Raw genomic sequence first — 25230 nt, 5'->3', positions numbered from 1 at the left:
AAACTTGCTCTCAGAGCAAGTTCTCTCAGCATCTCACTTGCTTTCAGCATCTTCTCAGGCCTTGATTTTTGTGTCTTTGGATCGTGTCATGTCGTTGCAGATTGAGTCACAGGACTCCTTCAGACAAGTAGTGTTTTCCAAGCATTAAAAAAAAAAAAAAAAAACAACTGTATTTTTTGTTCTTTATACAGTCCCAAAAAGGATGGCACTAGAGACCAGCAGCCATCCTGTAATGGTGCTTACTGGATCTGGAGTAGGGGTGCTGCTGTTCTTCAGCCACCCTCCTGCTGTCCTTGCATTCTGTGTCACTGGATGCTGTTAAAGGGGACACAGGAGCTCACTCCACTGCTGACTGTGAAATTCCTGTGGTACTTACAACTGTGTTTGTCCAGTGTGGTTTTGAAGACCTCTGAGGCTGAGGACTGCACAACTGTTCTGGGAAGCCTCTTCCAATGCTTGCCTGCTCCAGAGTGAAAAATCAGTGTCACAGAATGGTTTGGGGTTGAAGGGGGCCTCAAAGGACATCCAGTCCAGCCCTCAGCTGCAATGAGTAGGGACAGACTCAACTAGGTCACATTGCTCACTGCTTGAATGCTTTCAGGGATGAGGCACCCACTCTTTCTCTGGGCAATCTGTGCCATTGTTTTCTACCCTCATTGTTAAAAAACCTCTTCTATCTTATCTGAATCAACCATTCTTCAGTTTAAAACCACTACCCCTTTTCCTATCACAACAAAATCTGCCAAGAAATCTGTGCCCATCCTTCTTACAGCCCCCCCTTCAAAGGCCACAGTTAGGGTTCTATGGAACCTTCTTCAGGCTGAAAACCCCCAGCTCTCAGGCTTTCCTGACAGGGGAGCTGCTCCAGCTCTCTAGTCATTTTTGTGGCCTCAAAAAATTTAAACCTCTCTTTTGGCTTCTGCACTGTGTCTCTCTGCTCACTGTGTGCTACTTTGGAAATCTGGAATTTTCCAGAGAACTTCCTAGTAGGAAATGGGTGACTGCTGTGAGGTGTTCTTTTTCCAGGCTGAACAAGCCCTGTCCTCTCAACCTTTCCTCCCAGGCATGTGCTCCAGCCCTGGACACTGTCACCAACGTCCTCTGCTGAACTCAAATTTGGCTGAGTCCTCGTGTGGGGGGAATGGAACCCCAAAGAGCACACAGGAAAGATGAGGTGAACTGAGGGGGACACTTCCCTTCTGCAGGCTGGCATCCAGGCCCAGACAGGTCAGTGCCCAGCTCAAACAGCCTGGGCTCTGCTGGCTCATGCTCACCTTTTCCCCTGCCAGGGCCCAGAGGTGTTTGGGCTCTTTCCTTGGCTGGGCAGGCTCCTGCCCTGCTCCCTCTTGAGTTGAGCAGGCTCCTGTCCATCCCTTTGGCCAGCAGCCCTGTCCAGCCATGTGGGCTGGGGGTCCCACTTCAGTGTCATCCTGTGGCTGCCTCCAGGCCTGGGGATGGTTCCAGCCCAGCCCCTGCCCACAGTGCTGAGCCCAGACACCCAGCCAGGTTTTCTGCCCCCTTTGTTATGTGGGCTGCAGCATCCTGAGCTGGGTGCAAGGACAGTGTGTGAGACAGTGCTGAAAGCCTTGTTCAAGTTGAGATGAAGAACATCCAGTGCTCCTTCCCTTCTCCACAAAGATATTTTATTATAGAAGGCAGGTGAGCCAGGCATGGCTTACCCTCAGTAATTCCATTCCAGCCATTCCCAGTTGTCTTCTGCATGTCCTCAAAAAGATTTTCTGAAAGGATCTCCTCTGATTCTCCCAGGAACTGAAGTGATACCATCTGGCCTATGCTTTCTCAGATGGTCCTTTCAGCCTTTTATCAATGACAGGCACAACATTTGCCTTTCTCCAGCCTTGTAATATGCAAATAGTGATTATAACCTTCAGTTGCATCGTTTTAATTGTATCCACACAAAGACACATTCACACAGGGATGAGTGTTAGTCATCCCTGCACCAGCTAAAGCTGTTTCCTAAGCTGTGTTATTAATTTGCATTATTTGAGATTGTGGTAATGTTGTCAGTGTTACATTCTCAGGGCTGGGCAGCTTGCAAAGAGGCTGAGGAGATGTGAGCTGTGCAGGCATGCCAGTGTGCATATTTTATTGCTTGATCTGTTTAGGCACAAGACTGACAGTGATCAAAAACCTCTGCTGACCAAATCCAACAGCTCAAACCTCCATCTCCTACCATCATTAAACACGAGCACAAAATTTGGTTACCTGAAAATGTTGACGAAGCCAAATGAGTTCTGTGTCAGTCTTTACCCTGTTTGAGTCACATTCTGTTCAACAGCTAAACTTTTCAGTGAACCTTAGAAGAATACAAACTGTGACAGGCCGTATTTACAAGGCAGAACTTAAGGCTGCTGCTGTTTGAATGGATGCAAATGTTGCTGGATTAAAATGAATCTCCAGCAAGGCAGTGTCAGCTATGACAATGCTGTTTCCTTCCTGCTCCAGGAGCAGCCCAGACACTGACCCAGCCCACGGGCAGCCCTAAGGGCCATTGGAGTCCTCAGCAGAAGGGGGGCATAACAGGCATTATATTCAAGCTTTCTCTAGAGTGCTTTACCTATAAAAACCAATATTTTATTATAAAATCTGTATTTATGAGAACTGGCAGGGTGCAGTGGTGTTACTCCTGACTGGGCACAGCCACAGTTGCAGTCATGACTTTGGTGACCTCAGTGAGGCCATGAGGACCAGGAGGATGTTGGGGTGGGCTGGTGGGCAGCCAGGAGCCATCTCAGACAGCAAGAGTACTGCAAGGCTTGTCTTGCTGTAAATGAAAGATATTTTTGTCATGTTGCTGTCCTTGGGCTGCTGTCATTGGCAGGAGCTGCTGCATGTTTGCAAGTTTTCCTCCTGTGGCTAAAGGGGACTGCTGGATGGTGCCAGCCTACAAAGGGAAGGCATTAGTTCAGTGAAATGCAAGATCCAAAATGTACCTCTCATTCAGGCACTAGTGCCCACCCTGGGGTTTACTGCAGCATTGCAAGAAGTAGGCACTCAAGTGGAGTAACAAAACCACTCAATTCTCCCTTTTTTTGCCATGGCAGGAGCAGCTGGAGCTGAAATGTTCTACACTTTGTCTGCTCATCCTCTTAAATAAAATGAATGCATTTAATTACAGTGGGATGGAGATTCTAAAAACTATTCCACTGCACTTTGCTAAGCAAAGCCTCCCTTGCTGCACATTAAGCTCTGTTAGCCCTTTCTCTCTTGAGCAGGAGGCTTTGCTAAACCTTGTTTCATTTTTAGTGAATTACTTGTTTTGTCCAGAAAACAGGCATTTTAGAATTGTAACTTCCTCTCATGCAACTCTTAGCAACTCATCTTCAGTAAAAATTCATGTATATATCTGGTGTGTCAAACTGGCACTGAAAAAAAAAAAAAAAAAAAGACATTTTATAGCCATTGTGGTTTGGTCCTATGGCATCTATCTCAAGCACTGGTCAGCAGACTGACAGCAACCTGCCCAAACAGAATTTCCATGAAGTTGGGCACAGACTTACCTGACTTCAGCTGAATCAAGTTACCTATATACCTGAAAATAGTTTCTAACTAAAAGCAGCTTGCTTTTTGCTAAGGCTAGCACCAGCTGAGGATGATTATCCAACATTGTGTTCTCTCCCCTTGCCTAGAATTTGAATTACTAATACAGTTCCCTGTATTTAAGGAGTCAAAGTAGCAACACAAACACTGTCTATTGTAATAACCTTTTCAGAGTGACCAAGAACAAGCATCTATCTGCTCACTCAGTGCCACAAGGAGTGTGCTGCTACGCCAGAAATCACAGGAGCTTACTTCAAAAAACCAATCATGAAATCCTTTAAGGTTTAGTCTTTGTTAGACTCACACTTGTAAATCTTTAAAGGGCAAGTTGTCCTGTTGAATGATTACATAAAGTAACTGAAGAGCATTGCTGTCAGGCTGGCTTTTGCTGAATCCTGTCAACTTTCTGCAGTAGTCTGAGGTTTGTTTTTGTTTTTTTTTTTACCTCCCCCACCCCCAACTGTTTTTGAAGCTGTTACTCTCACACTTTACCTGTTAAGCCTTTGATAAGATGCCCAGTGCTGGGTAGCAGCAAGGCCAGGCAGCTCCTGGCCTTTCCAGAGCAAGGCTGCAGCTCCCTGGAGAACAGAACCAGGAGCTACAGGCTGTGGACCCAAGTTTTCCTCTCACACAGGCTCTGCAGAAGGCCAGTGCCATCCAGGACACAGGATCTGCTGATATCCTGAGGGATTTCAGGCGTTGCTATAGGGCTGGTGCTGCACAGCAGCTTAATGGAAAGAGCAGAGAGGAGGGGCAGGGTCATGGCAACACCTCCAATCCAGCCCAGCCAGTTAACCCTCAGAAAACACCCAAGACAGATTTTCTTTGATCTTTCTTGCTTTTGTGTCCAGTAACAGTCAACTGCATTAAAATGTATATAAGGATCTTCAAACTTCCCACAAGGAGGTCACAAAAGTACAGAAGGTTGAAACTCTTCCCACAGCATCACACTGGAGCTTGATTCTAATGTGTGGTGGGCACAGATTGAACCTACGAGGACCAGGAATCACAAAACCAAACATATCGAACTTTAACAGCTTAGAAAAGCCTGTGGTGCACTCCCCAGAGAGCAAGAGACAAAATGTAATGTATTTAGCACAAGGATAGCTGCAGCCACTGAGTGTTATTTAATGCAAACCCAACTGCATTTGATAATTAGACCTGACACCATCTTTGGAGCCATCTGATGGAGATTTAAGGGAACACTTCCACACAAAATCAGATTCTCCCTCCTAATTGCTGTGGCTGGGAGTCAACAGCAGTGACTACTGAACCCTGGGTCCTCATCCACAACCCATCCTAGACATGTTTTGACTCCATCCTTGATTGTCCTGCTCTCCTGACCCCATCTGCCACCCTGCTGAGCAGCTTTTCAAAAGGAAACCACACAAGTGTGGATTGCTCCGCACTTTCCTAGTTCCCTTTTTCTGTCCCATCTCCTTTCTCATCTTCCTGGTGATGTCCCAGCAGTTTCTCCACAAGGCTTTTTTCACCTCCCTGCTGCACAGCAGTGTGACCTTCTGCACTGCAAACTCCAGCACCCATTTCTCTGCTCCAGAGTACTCTTAAACTCCAAACTGCTGCTGCTCCTTGTCCTACCTCTGAGTAACAAAAAACCCCCAAAGAACAAAAACAAAAAACAAACAAAAAAACCCAAAAAACCCTCAAAACAAACAAACCCCCACACAATTAAAAACAAACAAAAAACCCCAAAACAAAACAGCACCAACAAGCAGACAAACCAACCAAAAAAAAGCCTTTTTTTTCACTTGGGGATTAGAAGTGATATAGCCCTGGCTGATATTCAGTACCAAGGAACTGCCATCACCCAGAGTGGTCCAGGACCTCAGCCTAATTCTTGTGCTTTGTACAGTCTGTGTAGAGTTAAGGATTTGTTATCCACATGGGTAGATCTCTTTTACTTGCAAAGAGTTAAAGCCACATTCTCTGAACTCCTGAAAATAAACAATCTCCCTTTCTTCCATTCTCCTACGGTCACAGCTTTCTGCTTTGTCCAGGTCTCTTTCCATCAGGCTTCCCCCATTCTCCACCACAAACACAGCTGCATCAAAGCTTGCTCACTGCTTTTGTCAGCAGCAAGGGCTCGGCTTGCAGTCTAGCCCAGAGTTAGCACGTTTCCAAACACGCACTTGGATGTTTTCTCCCCTTAGACCTTCCCTAAAGCTGCGTATTCCACACGGGGACCTGCGAGACCAGTGCCATCGGTGCCCACGAGAGGAAGGGTGACCGCTCGGATGCTGCGATTCCGGCAAACAGGTGCGAATTACCGAGGACAGCTTCGAGGGCGATTCGCTCACCGGTTTTAAAACCGGCGATGGAAACCGCTGGGATGTTTGCTTTAAGAGCTGAAAGGCGGAGTGTCGTACCCTAATTAAACACCCTGCTATTAGCTGCCAGCGAAGAGCAGCTCTCCCGCCGCTGCCCGGCCGGCACGGAGCGCTCGGGCCGGGCGGGCGGCAGAAGGCGGCGCTGCCCCGCCGCCGGCACCGGGACCCCCGCCACCTCCCCGGCCGCGGGTTTATCCCCCGGACCCCCCGCGCACCCCCACCCAGTCAGATCTCGCCGTCTCCATAAAAATCACATAGAGATATATTTTTTTCTTACAATAAACAAACACAGCGCATCTCCGCCTCGCAGTGCCCGTGCCCGGCTCCGCGCGTTCCAGCGCGCAGCGGCCGCCCCGGGGCGGGGGCCGGGGCAGTGTCAGCGCTGGGGGGCGCGGGGCGAGGCCCGGGGGTCCCGGCCGCTAGCGGCCCTTCCTGCCCAGCGCGGTCCGGGCGTGCCGGAGCTGCCGGGCCGCCGGCACTTTAGACAGGGGGCAGTACTTGATGGTGTGGGCATTGTCGCCGCTGGCGCCGCAGAGCGGGCAGGTGTAGCGCCGCAGCACCGGGCACAGGACGCGGCCGTCGGGTCCCTTGAGGATGTGCGTGGTGTAGAGGGCCACCGCCTCCTTGTTGTTCCGGCAGAAGACGCAGACCTGCAGCTCGGGCTTGAGCAGGCGGGAGGCGGCCCGCGGGTGCGCCGGCAGCCGCCCCGCCACAACCACGCCGCCCCAGGCGTGGGCAGAGCCCTCCCGGCCCGGGTGCTCCCCCGAGCAGTCGAACACCACGGCGGCGGGGCCGCCGCGCCCGGGAAAGGGGCTGAACTCAGCGAAGCGCTCCTCCAGCAGCCCCTCGCCGTGGTGGTGGTGATGCCCGCACAGCTCCAGGTCGTGCAAGTCCAGCGCGCCCTCGAAGTACGGCCCCGCCGCCTCTTCCTCCTCCTCCTCCTCTTCCTCCTCCTCCTCGGCCGGCGGCACGGCGGCCGCCACCACCACGGAGGGGGGCTCGGGGCCGAAGCCCTTGCCGGGCCGCACGGCCTTGGTGATGAGCGTGGCCAGCCCCAGGTAGTCGTTCCAGGAGTTGAAGACGTTCCCGCAGGCGCTGTGGCTCCGGCCGCCGTAGCGGGCGCCCGGCAGGCACTCCACTGGCGGGAGGTGCCGGTGCTGCTCCAGCTTGGTGCCCGGGAATGCCTCCATGGGAGCGGCCCCTCCCTCGGGCGCGGTGCGGGGCAGCGCCGGGCGCTCCGTGCGCTCAGGGGCTGCTCCCGCTTCCCGCTCCCGCCGCCGCCTCTGCGAGCGCGCGGCCGCGCGGAGCGCCTCAAGTAGGGGGCGGGGGCGCGGCCGCCGCTCTCTCATTGGCTGTCGTCCAGAGCTCCCTCGCGCTCATTGGCTAAGCGGTGGAGGGGGCGTGGCTCGGCCGCGGTCGGGGTGCGCTCCGGTCTCGCAGGTGCGGCGGGACCGGGACCGGGACCCGAATCAGGAACGATATCGGGACTAGAACCGGGATGGGGACCAGAACCGGGAGCGGAGCCGCAGGATGATCTGGGAACAGCCCATGAGCCGGACCCGACAAGGCACAGACCCGAGCGGTGCCGCTCCGAGGGCCAGGCACTGGCAGGGGGAATCGCCTCCCGGAGCAGAACGCTGCGGGCACAGAACAAGTTTAGCTCTGTACGGGTGGGAGGAGGCTCGAACGAGCCTTGTAAGCTCATGGAGACAGAGCAGCAGGAGCCTTCCCTTTGGCGCCAATAAGTTGTGTGAGACAGAGGGGATTTCCTCTTTGCACCCCTGCCAGAAGTGGGTTTTAATTAATTAAATTAGAGAAGGTCTGGCTGGGGTCTCAGGTGAGTTACAGCCCTCACTGAGTGCTGCTCAGGTATGGGGAAACAGTCTGGAATAGTGAACCCTGGGAAGGGATGGGCTGACTATGCTGTGCCTGTGAGTGCTCTGTGTGCAGTGGCTGGATGGACAGGCAGCAGTGTCCCCCAGCACCCACCTGCTGGGCCTGCTGAGCCCAGGTTTTGGTGGCACAGCCCTCACCCCTCTGGTCAATCCTTGCAGGGCAGGTGCAGTGTTGCAGAACAAGGGACTGTGGTGGGGAGATGCAAGCCCCCTTTGCTGCCCCTGATGGTTCCCATCAAGTCAGGCCACCCAGAAAGCAGATCCTCCTTTGGGAAGCTTCAGGTGTACTTTTCCATTTGGGCAAGAGGAGTTGACAATGCAAAGACTTTACTAATTTCCAGCCCCTGGTGAGAGCTGCTGGGCTGAGCAGGGTGGGTGGGGTTTTGTCAGAAGTAAATATCTGTCCCCTGTGCACGGCCCTGATTTGTCAGTCTAACAGATGCTTCTCTGGCAGGTAAAGCAGCTTTCCAATGTGTTTTGTTTGCATCTGGAATGGGAAGGTTTCATAAGCTCGGGTATCAGGAACACCTCCCTGGGGGCTGCCTTCGGGCACCACGAGGCTGGATCCGCCTCTCCAGCTCCATGAGGTGCCTGGGAAGTGGGTGTGCCAAGGACCAGGGAGCAACAGGGATGGCTGCAGGGAGCAGAGCTGGCTGGAAGCAGTGTTTCAGAGCATGAATTCTCTGGCTGGAACTCATTGGGACCCACTTCAGTACTGAAAACATTCACAGAGGAAGTTCTGTTCCAGATCACATTGTGTGGGACATGGTTCTGCACTGGGTGACCACAGGGACATTCCACAGTTCTGGGGAGTCAGGCTGAGCCCAGAGCTCATCTCTGAGATGCAGTTATGGGACGGACCTTTGCCCTCTTCACTGGAGTGTTTCAGGGCCTGATTTGCACTGGAGCCAGCAGGGAATGGCAGAGGTAACAGATGGGTGACAGGGCACAGGGTGATCAGTCAGAGTGGCTGAGCATCACTTCCTGGAGCAATTGTTGTATCTCATCTTCTGTAGACATTTTAAGAGGCAGAGTGAATAATTTCATATCACTGCTGGAGCAGTGTGTGTAGCTACAGGCAGAGAGGAAAATGGCCCTGTTCCCCTCACTGCCAGTGCAGGGAGTGATGAAGAACCTGGAGCAGCATAAAAAAACATCCTCACTGGGAAAATATTGTGAAGGATAGACACCTGTCACCAGCACTGCAGTAACAGCATCCCCTGTTTGACCAACAGCTCAGCAGAGCTCACATGCCTTGGCAATCCAAGTGTTTGGGGTGTGTTGCAGGAGTTATTTCATTACTTTCTTTGTCCAGACTGTTGCCCATGGACCTGCATGTTCCAGGTGTTGAGCAAAGACTCAACAGCTCCACTCAGGTCCCTGCAGAGCTGTCAGGCATTGTCAGGCTTGCACCAAGCTCATGCCAGCTGATTGGGGTCACCCAGGCACAGTGCTGGTGCCAGAGCAGGGAATCCCACTGCTGACACTGGAATGAATCAATGTCTTGGTGAAACTCTTCATCACTTTCAAGCAGTAAACAAAATATGTGGTCAAGAAGAGCTAATGGACAAGCAGCTGCTCCTGGGAAGGATTGGTGTTTTGGTGTGCTTTGAAATGATCTACATTTGAAACACTGAGAACTGCATGAATATCTACTGCTTTGTCCTCAGCTGGAAGTTGGGATTATTTCTGTCTGTGCCAAAGTGCCCTTTAGGGAACCCTTGTCAGGGTTTGGGCAGTGTAGGAGCACAGCTGTCTTGGTGGTGTCTCATGTGAGCTCTTGTGGCAGGGCTGCACAGCAACCCTGGCAAACTCTCATCTGGAGCAGAAGTGACAAATAGCTGTTGGCACTGTGAGTTCAGCACCACGGGCCAAGCTCTGCCCAGCCAAGGGGAAAGTTTTCTGCTCCCTCAGAGCAGAGAGAAACTGTGTCAGAAATCTGAGCTGATCTGAGCACAGGAAGCCACCAGATCTGCTGGGGTCTGAGAAATCTGCTGGGGGAGCTCCCACTGGTCACAGGAATTTGTAAGGTCCAAGATTGCTCCTGGGAATACACACACACACACATATATGTATGAAATCTGGGGCTGTGCCAGCTGCAGGTGAGTGAGGCCTTTGTTTGGGGTTGGAGGAAAGATTTCTTTCTTGGTATTAAAGCAAAAATGATCTAGCAGGTGACTTAACAAGAATGATAGGAGGATTTAAGCACAGAGGGGTTTGAGTGCATGCAGGACAGCTGTCAAGTTTAGAGAGGAGATTAGCAGTTCATTTGAGAGATACATTAGGAAAGGGCTTACTCTGGGGGGCTGTGAGCTCCCCTGAGGCTGGGGAGGATTTACTGCCTGCAAGTGTTGATGTATTGTGCACGTTGTGAAGCTTGCCATCCCAGCAGCTTTGATATGTTCCAGCTTTTCTTCAAAACCCCTGTGGATTTTAAAGTGGCTTTCATTTAATGTGGGAGATGTTGACAAGCTCCCCCAGGAGGCTGGCAAGTTCTCAGAAGGGTCTTTTTAAAATATTAGCTTCACCACCACTTCTAGAAGACTTTTGCCCCCCCTCTGGAATATCAAGGAGTGGTTTGTTTCTGACAGCACTGAAAATACACGAGGTGTCTGCTGACACAGGGAGGATGTGCCCTGTGCTGCTTGGACTCCCAGCCTGGTGTTCAGCAATCCCATCTAAAGCTTCTGGCTTAGCAGATGATGCTTGTGTTTGGAAAGCTGAAGTTTATAGCACAGAGCAGTCCTGTTCAGAAGATTGGAAGCAGCTGGTGGGACTCACATGGTGAGTTAGGTTTCAGAGGAGGATGCAAACACAAGTGAGGTTTCAGAGGAGGATACAAACACGAGTGATGGAAGCAGAGCTTCAGCCTGGGGTCTGCTCAGAGGTCCCAGTGCTGATGTTCAATGTGATGCCTCAGATTTTAGCTTTTATATTTTTTCACATTCTGTGCTGCTTTAGTGTGTGGGTCTGGGTTCATATCAGGGGATGATGAGCTCTGTGTACAGAGCAGGGAGACAAAACAATTCCTGCTCCAGCTGGGGACCCAAAGACAGCCAATCCACATCTCAGGCCCAGGAGCACAAACCCTGTGGGCTGGAGAGAGAAAAACAAGCAGGGTGGGAGTGCCTGGGCTAAAGCTGGGCTGGGACAATGAACTGCAAGGTGGGAATGGAGCAGAGCTGATCCCAGGGAGAGACCCCATGACCAGCTGTCCATTTTGTGACCATTTTAAGATGTTCTGCTCAAGGTGGATCTACTGATGCCTCCTAATCAATCCCTACTTTATTCTTCAGCTCCATCCAGTCTCTGTTCTAGGTCAGCCCTCACAAGGCATCAGATGTGCCCGTGGGAGAAGAACTTCCTCTGGTGTTTCCCTTCTCAGAAGGGAGGGCTGCACAGGGAGGAAGCCTCTGCTCCTTGTCAGGGCTGTGAGGAGGGTGGGGGATCCCAGGCTCGGTGTCTCCCAGACTCCAGGAAAAGCAGGGCCTGAGCTGGCATGACAGTGTTGGTAAGAAGGACAAAGAAATTATCCTAGCCCCTTTTTACTGGCAATAAATCTCCCTGGGGTGGAGGATTAGGGATGTAAAAGCCAGCCAGAAAACATGGCTTTGGCTTTGGGAGGCTTTCTTTGGAGGTGTGCTTTTGCTTTGGTTGTGTGGAAGCAGCTGATCCTTCAAGGGGGTGGAGGCAGTGGTGGTTTCACCTTCTCTGATCTGTGCTGAGCCCAGGGGCTATTTCAGCATAACCAAACACATCAGGTGTTCCTTTAGCAGGGTACCAAACTCCCTCAGGGTGTAGAACACAACTTTCACTGCACTGGGGGCAGGAGTGACTGTCCAGATCACTCATTGCAAGTTACCTGACAGCCCTCAGGTAACTGCAGCAAATGTTTACCCAGGCCAACAGAGCTGCTGGGGAATATGATGCATTTTTAGCTGTCTCTCAGTTTGATTCAACCACTGAAAGTGCAGAACAGCACACAGCATTAGCCAGCTCTGTAAGAACTGCTGCCCCGCCTCATGCAGACAACTGGAAAGAGCTGAGAGCAGAAAATAAAAGATGCTTCCAAGAACACATCATTGTCATCAAGCAAGTAATGTGCTCATCACAGCAGAAAGTTATATGGGCAACCTAAACATGGCTGTGCTTGAATTTCCAGCACAATGCTGTCATTTCCCCTGTTTTATCTCTAGCAATGGCACCTTGAACCAAGATCAAGGGAAGCTGAGCATTCAGCAGAGCCCAGAGTGCCCAGCCCAGCATCACCTGGCTGTGGCTGTAGCAGAAGGGGTGCTCAGGGCTGTGTGGGGGCTGGAGGGGACAGCTGAGCCTCTCCAGGGCTGACAGCAGAGAGCATGAGAAGAGACTTCATGCTCTGGGGGCTGACAGTGCAGAGAGAAGAGAAACTGACTTTCCTCTCCCCCAGAAAAGTTTGTCAGCTGAAGGAGACAAAGTACTTCCTGGACACAGACTTTTAAAAATCTTCAGAGCACTTCTGAAAGTATTTTTCCTGTAAAAAATAAGAAAAAAAAAAAACCCATCACAAGGCTATTTTTGCAATCAAAAATGTATCTAATCTAATTCTGGTGGCTGATAAACAGTAGATACTATCAGCTCTTCCATCATCTCTTGCAAATGCATGGAATTTAAAGGAGAATGCAAAGGTCATAGACAACCAGCCAGGGTTTTGACTTGCCCATCCAAGCTAGAGCAGAACACAAATAAAGCCAAGAGCCAAATGATTATCAGCAGCACCATATTTGTCCTGAGGAAATACTGACTTTTGGAGAGGGATGTCAAAGTGGCATAGAAATTCATATGTACTGTTCATGAGAAAATCAAATGGTTCTTATGAAAACCAAAAGGTAGCTTTGGTTTATTTATTTATTTATTTATTTATTTTGTTGAGGAACAGTTTGTGTTTGTGCATTTTATTAATATATCAGGGAAATGTAATAATAAATGCTATAAGCACTTCAGTTCCTAAATGTCAAATGTGATTTCCCTTTACAGAAAATCCATGTTGAGATGGAGAACCAGGTACTCCTGCAAAGAGCCTGAAATGGCACAGGAAGTGTGTTAATTTTACAATTCTGTATGAATTAAATCAGGTCCATATTACTGAATTTTATTACTGCTGAACATCCCTGGGTATCCAAGGTCAGGCTGCATGAGGCTCTGAGCAACCTGCTCTAGTGCAGGGTGTCCCTGCCTGTGACAGGAGGGCTGGAACAGGGTTTAAAATCCCTTCCAGCCCAAACCATTCTGTGATTCTGTGACCTCAGACTCAACTATTTGGGGAGCAGGAGCTCTGATCTGATCTGAGCTGCTCAGCTGCAGCCAGTGGCACCTGCTGACACCCCCTGTGACCTGGCTGGGCATTTGGGAGTGCTGAGGTGAAAGCCCAGCCTGCTGCACCCCTCTGCAGCCAGGAGTTCATCTTTGCAGCTTGTTGTCCTGTGCCTCTGTCAGTCTGCCCCAGCAGCTGTGTCAGGTTTGTGCCTCTTGGGGGTATTTTGGAGGTTTCACACATTGAATTTTGGAGTGTCAGTGGGCTTCCCCTGCAGGTAATGTTGTTTCACACTTTCTTTTCACTCCAGGGTAATAATAAATGAAACCCCAGTCCAGCAAACATTAAGGATGTGCTTATTGTGGCAGGCCTTGCCACAGTACCTGCAGATTTTCTCAAAGTTGGCAGTTTTATAAGATTTCAGGAGACCACAGAGCTCTTAAGGCACAGAAAGATGTCCTGGTGACTCAGTGCAGATTGAGCTCCTGTTTAGCATCAGTGATGAAACTCCTCCTTACTTAAAGGGGGTGGCCAAGGTTTGTGTTCTGGTCTCACCTCCTGCTGCCCCTGCGCTCTTGTCTCTTGGAAGGGGAAAGCCAAGTCAATGCATTTGGGAAAAATCAGAGGTTTTCTGTTTTGGACAAGTCTGTGGATTCATTGAAAAGAGTATTTCAAATAAAATTTTGGCTAGACACTCTACATTCCTTTATGTATTCCTCCCCTCCAAAAAAATCACTGCTCCAGGATATCCTTGAGAGAGCCCAATGCTTGCATGAAGATTTATTGCTTTTAGTTTCTGAATCAGTTCTGAACTGAATTAGCAAGTGCTAGTGCATATTTCTAATAGCAGCAAGAATTCCAGCAGAATTTCTGAGGTCTGGCTGGCTGATTAAATCCAGCAAAGTCTCCTGCTAAGCTGCTTGGCAGAGCCAGCCAAATTCAAGGACTCTTAGACAATCACAAATTCAGTTCTGAAGATTTTTTTATTGTGTGAAATTTTACCAAGCAGAAGAGATATATGTGTATTAGTTGCAATGATCCACATAAATGTCATGCACACATGCAAGAGAGTAGATAAGTTCCTGATGTATTAACTTCACATGGTGAGGATAATAGCATTTCTCCTGACAACTCAATTTAATTAGTAAAATATTCCCAGTGAAAAACAGTCATTGCATTTTCTGTCAGGCTGATAAGCACAACTTAGCTGAAAGAGGAAAGCAATCCAAAAAATCAGGCTTGCACTTGGAAATTGCTTGTGCAAATTTACACTAATTTTCTGTTTTGTTATTTGGTGAAGGAGTAAGCAGAGGGTTCTCCATTGTCCTGCCTGCTTGGTGGTGCTGGTTTCTTGATCTGAAATTGAAATTGTCTATTGGGAAGAGCAGTGAGGTCCAAAAAAAGAAACAATGAAGAATACAGAAATCATTAAAACACCAAGAAACAATGCTTTAATCAGTCTAAATGTTTTACATTTCTGATACATTCTGGGCCCTGTTGTCTTCTCAGAAGTCACAGCCTGGGTACCCATGGACACCCCTGAGTTTGGTGCTCCCAGTGTGTGCCAGGGGATTGCAGCTTTGGCCTTTCACATCCTCCAGGAGCCTGTGCTCAGTTTCTAAATTCTTGCACTCCTGTTTTCTCCCAAATCCCTTTCAGAGTCTGACCTGAGAGCATGACTTCATCTGTGTTTTCAGCAAGAACTCTTTTGCTCAAACCTTTGGGTGCTTTTGAATTCCTTTTTTTTTCTTTTTTCCTGAAGGGATAACCCACTAATTATACATGAAAATTGTACCTCAAAGATCCATCTTAATAATATAATTGTAGTAGCAAAGCAACTGGTGTGATTATGTGCATCATTGCACTTTTCAGCCATTAACCAGCTTTTCTTGGTTAATGAAGTTAGTAAAACCTAGAATGTGCTTGGCTGGAATATATCCAGTGCAATCTCATTATCACCTACAAGCCTCTATAATTGGGGTGATAATGTGCAAAACATTATATGGCTGATAAAGGTAATGGGATTAAAAGAGGGCCAAGTTCTGCTCTCAGGCACATGTGACAGAGCTTGGGGTTCTGGTGTGGGTTTGTGGAAGGCTGTAGCCCCACGTGGAGTTTTGGGGGTGGTGTTTTGAGCAGGAGGAGACCACTTGGAAGGAATCCAGCAGCAAAAACTAATGAGAGCTGTGGCCTCTCAGGAAAGGGAGGAAGAATTGGTGCTGTCAAGTCAGGAGGAGACTTTAGTGAGGCATGAAAATGGTCTTAAACACCTTCAAAAGAGGGAATAATCTGTGATCCTGCTGGATAGGACACAGAGGAGTGGGTTGCAACACAGTGGATGTTGGATATTAGGGGAATGCAGGATGGATAGGTGAGGGCTGGTTGGATTTGGGGAAATGCAGGATGGATAGGTGAGGGCTGGTTGGAATTAGGGAAATGCAGGATGGATAGGTGAGGGCTGGTTGGATTAGGGAAATGCAGGATGGATAAGTGAGGGCTGGTTAGATTTAGGGAAATGCAGGATGGATAGGTGAGGGCTGGTTGGAATTAGGGAAATGCAGGATGGATAGGTGAGGGCTGGTTAGATTAGGGAAATGCAGGATGGATAGGTGAGGGCTGGTTGGAATTAGGGAAATGCAGGATGGATAGGTGAGGGCTGGTTGGATTTAGGGAAATGCAGGATGGATAGGTGAGGGCTGGTTGGAATTGCTTGCACAGGATGTGTCAGAGGATTCTCTGCTGCTGGTGGGCAGCAGGAGGAGGGGAGTGAGGAGGTGGATTTTGTGCTGGCCCCTGGCCTCAGGCAGGGAGGAGGGAGCACCAGTGCCACTACAGAGGTATTTATGGCTTTTATATTTTATGGTGAGAGGCTCCTGGCAGAGAGCTGAGATCTCCTTGGTGCTTGCACAAACACAGAGCAGATCTGCCAGGAGGATCTGTGATCAGGATTATGCTCTCAGCTGTTACACACTTGGAATTACTGTCAGGACTGCTGGTGGAAGGGAGAGAAGGCTATGAATGTGAAAAAAGGGAAGCATTACTGTTTGCTCCCTTGGATGATACAGGTCACAAGGCTGGTTCTGTTTGTGCTTGCTTGAATTTCAACATGTCTTTTCAGGAAAAAAGCATTCAAATGTTATTAAAAAACCCTGTAACTAAGAGTCATCCTGTCTGCTTCAGCTCTGGCTTTGGTAATAAATTCACTCTTTACACTGGTAAACATGTGCCTCATGTTTCCAGTCAGGACTTGCCTGCTTTCAGTGTCAAGTTTTCCTGTGCTAATTGAGGACCCTGATCTCAACATTGAATTCTCCTTGTGAGCACTGATATTCTTTAACCAAGTCATCCCTTAAACTCCTCTCTTGACAAGCTAAATAGAGGAAGCTCCTGCAGCTGTAAATGCTGGTTTTCCATCCTTCATATTCCTTGCTGAACTCTCTGGAACTTGTCAGCTCCCTTTATGAACTGTGGGCTCTGAATTTGACGTGGCCCTCCAGTGGGAATTGCACCAGTAATGCCAGGAGCACAGGAAGATTGCATCCTTTGCCACAGTACAATCCTCAGACATTGTGTACAACTGAAGAGGAGCACAAAAATAGGCTCAGACCAAGGTTCCTCTAGCTCAGCATTTTGTTTCTGACACTAGGCTGTAGTGGGTGGATTCTGAAGGGTGGTATTTCCCTGCACAGCCTCCCTTTATCTTTTAAAAAATACAGATACAATCTGGAATTCCATGCAAAGCCTTTGGAATTCCCATGCCTTTGGTGTCCTAATGGCCTGGCAGTCCTGCAGCTTCCCAGCATTTGTGCCATGGGCTGCCCTAGGAGTTAAACTGCAAACCAGAAGATTTGTGTCTTTGCTAGGAGTCTGGGAAAGGATATTTTTAAATGCCAGCAGGCCCTGGGGAGGCAGTGCAGAGGGAAGGACAGCGTGTCCTGCCCCCTGGGGATGGTGCTCAGCAGCAGACAGGCTCATCCTGATGGCCCTGCCAGGGCTGGCACCCCAAAAAGGAGAGGGAGCAGGCCCTGGGCTCTGCCAGCACTGCCAAAGCTCTGGGGTGCAGCAGATCCAGGGCAGGAGCCCAGGGGAGCCCTGCCCTGTTGCTGTAGGACACGAAATAACACGACACAGACACGCTGCTCTCTCAAGGTAAAAAGAGAATTTTAAATGTCTGCCTCCAGCATTTATAGATTTCTACAAGTGGCAGTGGATTGGAGGGTGACAGTGCCACCTCTCCAATGACACTGGACAAACCAACAGTCTATCAGATTTCTCCTCTTCTATAAAAGAATGCAAAACAATGAGTTACTTACATAAAATGTCTAAGAGAGTTACAAGAATACAAACACCAGAAGGCTTAGAAAAACTTAAAAAATCAAAACCACACTGCCTCTCTGTCTGTCTGTAAGCTCAGCTGAGGAACCACCAGGATCCCAAACCTGTATGAGCATCTCTGAGCACAGCCCTGCCTCCTCTGTGCTCCCCATGGAGCTGGGGAATTCAATCCTGCCCCCTGAGTGTCTGGGACTCCCCTGACCCTCCCCAGCCAGCTCCTTGGCAGTGAGCAATCCTGTCCCTCAGTCATCCCCCTGCTCTGCTGTGTCAGCTGCTGCTTTACTGGGAGATGGGTCCATGTTTTCCCCCAGGAAAGAAGGCTGCTGTTGGGGAGGGTGGCAGCGAGGAGGGGAGCAGTGAAGCCACATTTGCTGCAGGTGCTGCTCAGAGATCCAAAAGACCACTGTGATCCAGCTCCTCCATGCAGGCTTTCAAAGCCAACGCTGCAGGGCTTGCTCCAGTTTTAGTCTTTACATTTTACAAGCATTGCTGTGACATTCATCCCTCTAATTCCTGAACCTGCTGCATCCTCCTGTGAGAAAGGGCATTTTTATCTCGTTATTGTGGTGGGGCACTCCTGAGGTAGAGCATGGCTATAGAATTTGTTCATAATCACCTGCCAGGGCTGTGAAAGAGCCAAGAATAGGTTTGTTTCCCCATAGTGGGCCTTAATCACAAAAAAAAAAGAAAAAAATAAAAATCCTTCCACTCCAGTGAAGCAGGTCACATCGGGGAGCTGTGTGCATTAGTCCTGCAGCTCATAGACCTCCCTCATTAAAGAGTCACATGCTGCAGCCCGAGTGCCAGCCCAACCTTCCAGCCCTGTGTTTTCAGGCTGGAAAGGCAAATTCTGGCATGGAACAAACTCAGCTTTCATCAGGCACTGTCTGAAATCAGCTAATCTCGTTTGGAGAGCACACAGGAACTGCAAGCACGGGCTTGGTGCTGGGGGACACAGCCACAGCTGAGACTGTCCTGGCTCTGCTGCACCCAGCAGCCCCCACTGGCTGGGAGATGATTTTAGCAAAGCAAGAGAGAGCTGAAGCTGCTGAGCACAGATCCTGACAGCAAGTAAATAAATGACAGTGCCCTTTGGGGACAGCAAATGAATGAAATACTCGTGGCCTTTGGTGTCCCCTGGGAGCTCTGTGGTCCCCAGGTGGCTTTTGTCAGGTGTCACTGCCAAAGCTGGGGAGGCTCTGATAAGTGATGAGCTGCTCTGGAAATATTTCTTCTCACATTACTAAACCCCTTTCATTAGCCAGAGAACAATGTGTGCTTTCCCTCTCTGGTGACCTTTGCTGGCACATCTTCTCCATGCTCCTCACCTTCTTCTGGCTCCCTTTTCCAGGCCAGCTCTGGACCTGCCTTTCCACTGCTTTGGGGATTGTGCCACATTTGTCCTGGTTTGGTGTGTGCATTGGCTCAGGTCTTTCCCCTGGGTTTGTCACAGCAGTGGGCACTCACAGCAGGATGCTCTCCCTGCTCTGGAGCAGGTGATGTCCCCTGTGCCTCTGCAGGGAGCTGGGAGCTGTCCCCAGCAGCTCAGGAGGTCCTGGCAGCCCTGGGGCTCACCTGGGGATGCAGGAGGGCCAGAATCATCTCAGGTTTCGTACCTTCCATCCACCACCTGGCAGCAATAGCTGTGCCAGTCTCACAGGGGCTCCTCCACAGCCCCAGTGAGGGATATTTCCTAAATGTTCTAGTGATCATTCATTGCTTCCCAGAAAGTGTGAGCTGCTGTTGGCCACTTTCTGATTGTTTTTTAGCACAACATCAGGAGATGCAGCTGGAGGGTCCTGCCTGGGGTGTGTACATAGTGTTGTAGGACTGGCATGTCACTGGGTCTGATTACATTAGGAGTGTACAGGAAAATAACTCAAACGTGAAAGGAACTTGTCTTAAAATGAACATTTTCCTAAATGGGTTTGTTCCTCTGATTCACTGCTCCAGTGCAGGCTTTCAGCCTCCCCAGAGCAGCTCCTGCTTCACTCATTTTTGCTCTATTAATAAACACACACAAGCACTTAAATGGAATAATGTACCTTGTAGAAAGGGAAAAAAACAACCCAAGCAACACAACTTGCTGTCCCCATGGGAGGAAAAAAATAAAAAACAACCTACACAGGAAAATCCAGTGCCATTCCAGGAGATTTTTTTTTTTGTTTACTGAAATGTATTTGATTCATAGGCTTAGCTCTGGAGGCTGTGTGGGGCCAGGGCATTTTATACACTCCTCTTGTTTAAGGTACACAACACCATTTCCCCCAGATCTTTTCTTTCTTCTCTCTCTTCATTTGTTGCTGTGTCCCATATTGAATCAAACTGAGTGCTAATTTTTGAGGTTTAGTTTGAGCTGAGGTTAAATCAGTATTTAACAGGGGAGCTGGCTCAGGGCTGGAGTGCCACAACACTCTCTGTGAGCAGTGGGAGATAAAACAATGTTTTACAAGCTTGTAGTCTGGAGTGAAAGAACAGGCTGGGTGACATTATCAAAAACCTTATTTCTGAAAACTTTGTTCTTTTAGCTGAGGTTCCCTCTCCTTAAATGGCTCTAATGTAGATGTGTCTGGGGTCAGCTCCCCTTTTTTCTTCTCCCCAGGTTTCTCCTTCTTCCACACTGAGAGAAATCTCACAGCAGCTCTGAAATTCCCTTTCCCTGGGGAGCCCTGTCAGGAAGTTTTCACCTGGGCAGACAACAGGGACCAACCTCCTCTGAGCTCCTGGGCAGAGGTTGTACTTTACCCTAATATTGAATTATGGCAAGGATGGCACTTTCTAGGAGTTTTCCTGCCAGGCTGTGCTTTGTTTCCAGGGGAAGGTGTTTGTGTGTGTAGGACAGGAGGACAGCCCAGCTCCCTCCAGGAGTGGCACTGATGTCCCTGCTGCCTGGCCAGGCTGCTGCCAGAGCCCCTGGAGGGTGGAGAGCACCTGAGGTTTATCTTCTCCCCCTTGGACAGTCCAAGCTGTGCTTCACCCTCACTGTTGGGGTTCTTTTGTGCCAGCAAAGGGCACACCCCTCCTCTTCCTCCCCTGGAACACCAGAGCAGCCTGCAGCTCCTCCACCTGCCCTGTCCTGTGCTGCTGCCCTCCCAGGTGCTGTGCAGGAGGCTTGGTCTCTCAGGGTAAGGAGGGCACCTCTGGCACTGCAGGGAGAAGCAGCAGCAGATCCTGGCTGCCTCCAGGCTCCCTTTGCAAAGGGGAAAGCAAAGGATCTGGAAATGAGTCCAGGGTATTAATAAGCCAGGCTGCCCCACATAGCAGGAGCGAAAGTGGGACAGTCAGCACACTGCTAATTTTACACAGGCCCAAGGGGATTTTTTTTCCAGGGAGTGTCTTATCATTATTTTGTGTCCTAAAGGGCCTAAAATTAGGGCTTGTGAGAAGCAAGCCAGGGTTGGAGGCTTTGTCCCAGGTAGCCCAGGCCTGGGGAGAGCTGGGTCTCATGCACGTGCCCATTCCAGGTACTCCTCAGCCTGGGAAAAACCCAAAACCACATGGATGCAGAGGTGCAGAGGGGTCTGGCTGCAAGTGCTGTGCCCCTGGAAGTGCCTGTCCCAGTGGGGCAGTGAGGGGTGTCCCCAGCCCCAGGGACATCCTTGCAGAGCAGGGCTGGGCTGTTCCCCTGCTGCAGGGTGGGAGCTGTGGCCAGGGTTAAATCAGGGATGAGCTCTTGAGCATGAAGGCTTCCAGTCACTTAATGACAGAGAACAGACACACAGACACACCTGGATGCCATCCAGGATGGGAGGGGGGGACACAGGGGTGGATCCTGAGCCCTGCCAGGGCTCCTGCCTGTGCCACCACACTGCTGGGCAGCAGCCAGGAGAGCCCTGGGCTGTCCAACACCCTGAGCACCTGCCCTTGGACAGGTTTGGGTCGTGTTTGCCTCAGTTTTGTCCCCCTGCCACCTGGGCTGAGGGCCCCATCCTGCCATCCAAGCCAAGCAGAGCAGTGTTCAGTCCATGGGTTTGTTCACATGCTGAAGTCAAACACTTCATTAAGTGCTTTTGCTTAATTAGGCCAGACCAAGCTGCTCCTCGTGGGACTGAGTGCAAAGTGAGGCACACTAGATTAGAACCAATATTTTCAAGTGTAAAGCTGGAAATGAAGCACTTAGCCCCCAGTTCTGCAAATAATTAAGCACATGGGTAATTACTGATTTCATTCCATTCATCAGTTGTGTTGATTTCAGCGGGGCCATGAGGTGCTGGTGGTTACTCAGGTGTGTGCAAGGTTGGGTCCCCAGGTTAGGAGATCCCAGGGACTGGGGAAATGGGTGTTTGCAGAGTGTCTGGCACACGGGGTCTGTGATGCCTGCACACCCCCCTGGGTAGTGCCAGAAGAATAATAATGCCACATTTAAGTACTAATGATTTTTAAAGATGCTGAGCACTGGCCTTTCCCATGGAAATGTGGCTTGGGCTTTCTGTGGCAAGCAAGCCTCATCATTATTGGGGCAAATGAAACAGCCTTTGATATCTGGACAAGGAAATCTGCAGCCTTGTGCCCACCTGGGGTGTTATTTTGCCCAGGAAGGCTGTGGAGTCCCCATCCCTGGAGTTGTTGAAGATGAGGCTCTCAGTGACCTGATCTAGCAGAAGGTTCCCTCCCCATGGCAGTGGGGTTCAAGCTACATGATCCTTAAGATCCCTCCCAGCCCAAACCATTCTGTTAAAATAACCATTCTCTGGTTATTTTCCAAAAGATGAGTGTTAAAATAACTGTTTTTATTACTGCAGCCCCTAACCCAAAAGGAAAAAATTGAAATGCAAGCTGAAGTAGAGTTTGACTCTAAGAAGTCAGCAAGAGGGACTTCAGCTGAAATTCTTTTGTCTGTTGGCTTTTCCCTGGGCAACATTTGTTTTAACTCCTTTTAAAACCAGACACAGCTCATATCTGTGAGGAAACACTAAATTCTTGGTATCATTTTGTTCCCCTACAGATGATTTGGCAGCGATGTTTACAGAACTCACAATTTAGGGAAAAAAAACCTGTGAGGGGAGGGAAGAGAAGGGAGCAGACCCAGGAGAGGCTCCTGCCACTCCAGGAGCAGCTGTTAATGATGCCTTTGATAAGGTGCCATGCTGAGGGGACCCACACAGGATTCCTTCTCTGCATCCAGAGGGCTGCAGCTTTCAGCTGGCTGTGTGTGCCCTCGGGGGGGGGTGACAGTGCTGTGTTCTCAAACAGAGCCACCACCAAGCACCTCGTGTCACAAACAGGCTCATTAGCATAGCTCAGCAATTAAAGCCCTGCTCAGTCTGCTGTCCTGAGATAAAGAACTCCCAGTTTCTGGCCCGGCTGAATTTAGCTGGAGATGAATTGGCTGACAGCTTGCAGTGGTGACGTTCTGCCTCCTGAGTACAGCTGTTCACAAGGGTGATCTTTCAGAATGTGACTTTTCCAGAGCCCAGCCAAGGGTATTAGCTCCAGCTAATTACAGGGAGAAGCCAGGGGCGATGGTTTTCCAGGAGTGGGAGCATCCCAGGCCCCAAACAGCTGGGCAGTGCCAGTGCTTGTCTCTCCTGGAAAACAGGGGCCCTGCTGGAGGAGAGCTCCCCATCTGGCAACCCCTTCTAATTCCTATAATAAATGCAAATGATATTTATCTTATTTATTTTTTACTAGACTTTAATGAAGTTTAGAGAGGACTGGGCACATGTGGCAAGGGAAGGGGCTTCTCTTCAGAGGGAGCCTGTTGTAATATTTGATCAGTGACATTGTGTTACAGGAGCTGTCTCAGGTTAGTTTGTTTTCAATTTTATGAACATCAGCTTTAGGAAAGAAGTTTTCTTCTGCTGACATCTCAGTGCAGTGATCTTTTGCTGTTTGATTTTGCTTCTCATGGGCTGAGCTTATGTAAAACAACAGCCTAGCAGGAGGTCACCACATACAGAGCTGGTCAGCAATGCACAGGGACAGTGACAGGGATGTGATGTGGGCAGCAGAGGGGACAAGAAAGGGTCTCTGCCCTCTGCCACTCTGGAGAATGAACTCTCCAGAGTTCATTCACTCTGGCATTCACAGAGTGCAGTGAGTGTCCATGTAAACCTTCTTTCTCTCTTATTAAAAACACTTTTCAGTGAGTACGTGGATCCCCACAGAGCTAATCTAAGGCCATTAACAACAGACTCACTTTTCTTAATTACCCTTTGTAGAATTACCTCGGGATTCCCCGGGGTTCTTGGTCTGCAGGTTGGAAAGTGTCTATACATTGAAGGACGAGGTGTCTGATGGGGGTGGCTGGGAATACAGAGCACAGTTCCTGAATTCAGGACGACCTGCTGGTGTTTGTTTTGTCATGATCCCTCTTATTTACCCCAGCTTGTAACTGTAGGGGACACTGCTCTGAGTGAGAGCCAGTGGAGCACCACAGCCCAGGTGGCCACAAGTTCTGTGTTTGCTGCAGACAGTGTTGGTTTTGGGTCTGGGCCAAGCAGGGAGCCAGCCCAGGCGTGAGTGGGGAAGGATGAGAACAAGAGACTCTGATCTCTGCTTGTGGCCACATAAGTGGCAGCAGGAGGCCTGGTGTGTCTGGGGATGTGAGATCAACTTGTGTTGACTCTTTTGGAGCCAACAAAAGTGCTGGTTAATCTGAGTGTGGCTACTTTGAAATGTCACTGCTGTTTTGGCAGCGGCGACTCGAGGATTTCTTTGGATGGATGGTGGTGGGGAGGGAAGAAGCTGTGTACACTGATGGGTAACTACATGGTGTGTTTCCTTCCAAGCATGTGGGATGTTTTGGCTCTTTTCACAGCTTGTGTCTCCCTGCCACAGATGCTGGTAAGTGTCTGAGGAGCCCTGAGCTCCATATTCATGCCCATATTGAGGTGTATCCATAGGGAGCAGAGAAATGGCCAGTGGGAACTCCAAGGACCAGAACTGCCAGGTCCACTGCAGCATCTCCCTCTGCTGCTGTGTGGAAACAGACCTGGGATTCTGGGACTCCAGGGCTGCTGCTTCCTGCTGCAGAGTGGGTATTGCCTGGCAGAAGTGCTTCAGGAATTATTAACAAAAAGCAGAATTGAGCCCAGCAGAGCAGGCAGTCTCAGCAAACTGTCGAATGTACATTTTTCTTCATTATTTTCTCACTGAACCATGATGATGTCTGATGGAGCATTATGGATGGGGAGAAGGAAGGAAGTGTTAGCAAAGCTTTAAAACTAGCCACTGCTCTGGCTAATGAGGCAAAAAGGAAATTCTGGCTGTAGCAGCAGCAAAGTCCAGCGAGAGAGATTTGGTTTTATGTTGAAGTGAGAAAATGGAGAGTGCATGAAGACCCTTACAGGGTCAAACAAAAAACCTTTCACTGTATAGCTTCTCCTTGTCTTCTTATCTAGAAAATGAGCCTCCACATGGCCACATAAATCTCACACACACTGCATGTGTGGCTTGCACATTCAGCTGTGGTGATGGTGGCTGCTGTAATTTGTTGTGGTTTTGATCCAAGGATGTTTCTGGTCTTTGGAAGATGGGGAAGTCTAGGAACTGTGCTCTTACTGCACACCTGGAAAGAGTTGGAGACAGGTGAGTGATCCCTGACACCAGACAGAAATACACAACTTTTCACTCAAACCAGTTTGGTGAAGGGGGGTTTTGACCTTTTTAGTGTAATTGTGATACCCTGAAATGGTAAATGAAGGCTGCCATGTTTTGCCCCTGTGGCAGTAGTTTCTCAGTTATATTTTGGACAGATATGGTCCCATTTTCCTATGAGTGTCCCAGACCTCACTGCTGGAGAGGATTGCATTTAGTGCTCAGGTTCAGGCTGCAGCATAGCAGGGATCCTATGGGG

The 25230-nt window shown here is 49.6% G+C and overlaps 1 protein-coding gene across 1 annotated transcript; it reads right to left on the bottom strand.

The window, feature by feature from the left end:
- Positions 1-6324: 6324 nt before the first annotated feature.
- On the bottom strand, positions 6325-7179 carry NANOS1 (nanos C2HC-type zinc finger 1). The gene has a single exon (XM_030241292.2). The coding sequence runs from the start codon at positions 7097-7099 to the stop codon at positions 6329-6331; it is 771 nt and encodes a 256-aa protein (XP_030097152.1). The 5' UTR covers positions 7100-7179; the 3' UTR covers positions 6325-6328.
- Positions 7180-25230: the final 18051 nt, after the last annotated feature.

This window comes from Serinus canaria, chromosome 6 (genome assembly GCF_022539315.1).
Source record: "Serinus canaria isolate serCan28SL12 chromosome 6, serCan2020, whole genome shotgun sequence".
Classification (NCBI taxonomy): domain Eukaryota; kingdom Metazoa; phylum Chordata; class Aves; order Passeriformes; family Fringillidae; genus Serinus; species Serinus canaria.
Note: the sequence above shows the minus strand (reverse complement) of the source record. Positions and strands in the feature narration are given on the sequence as shown.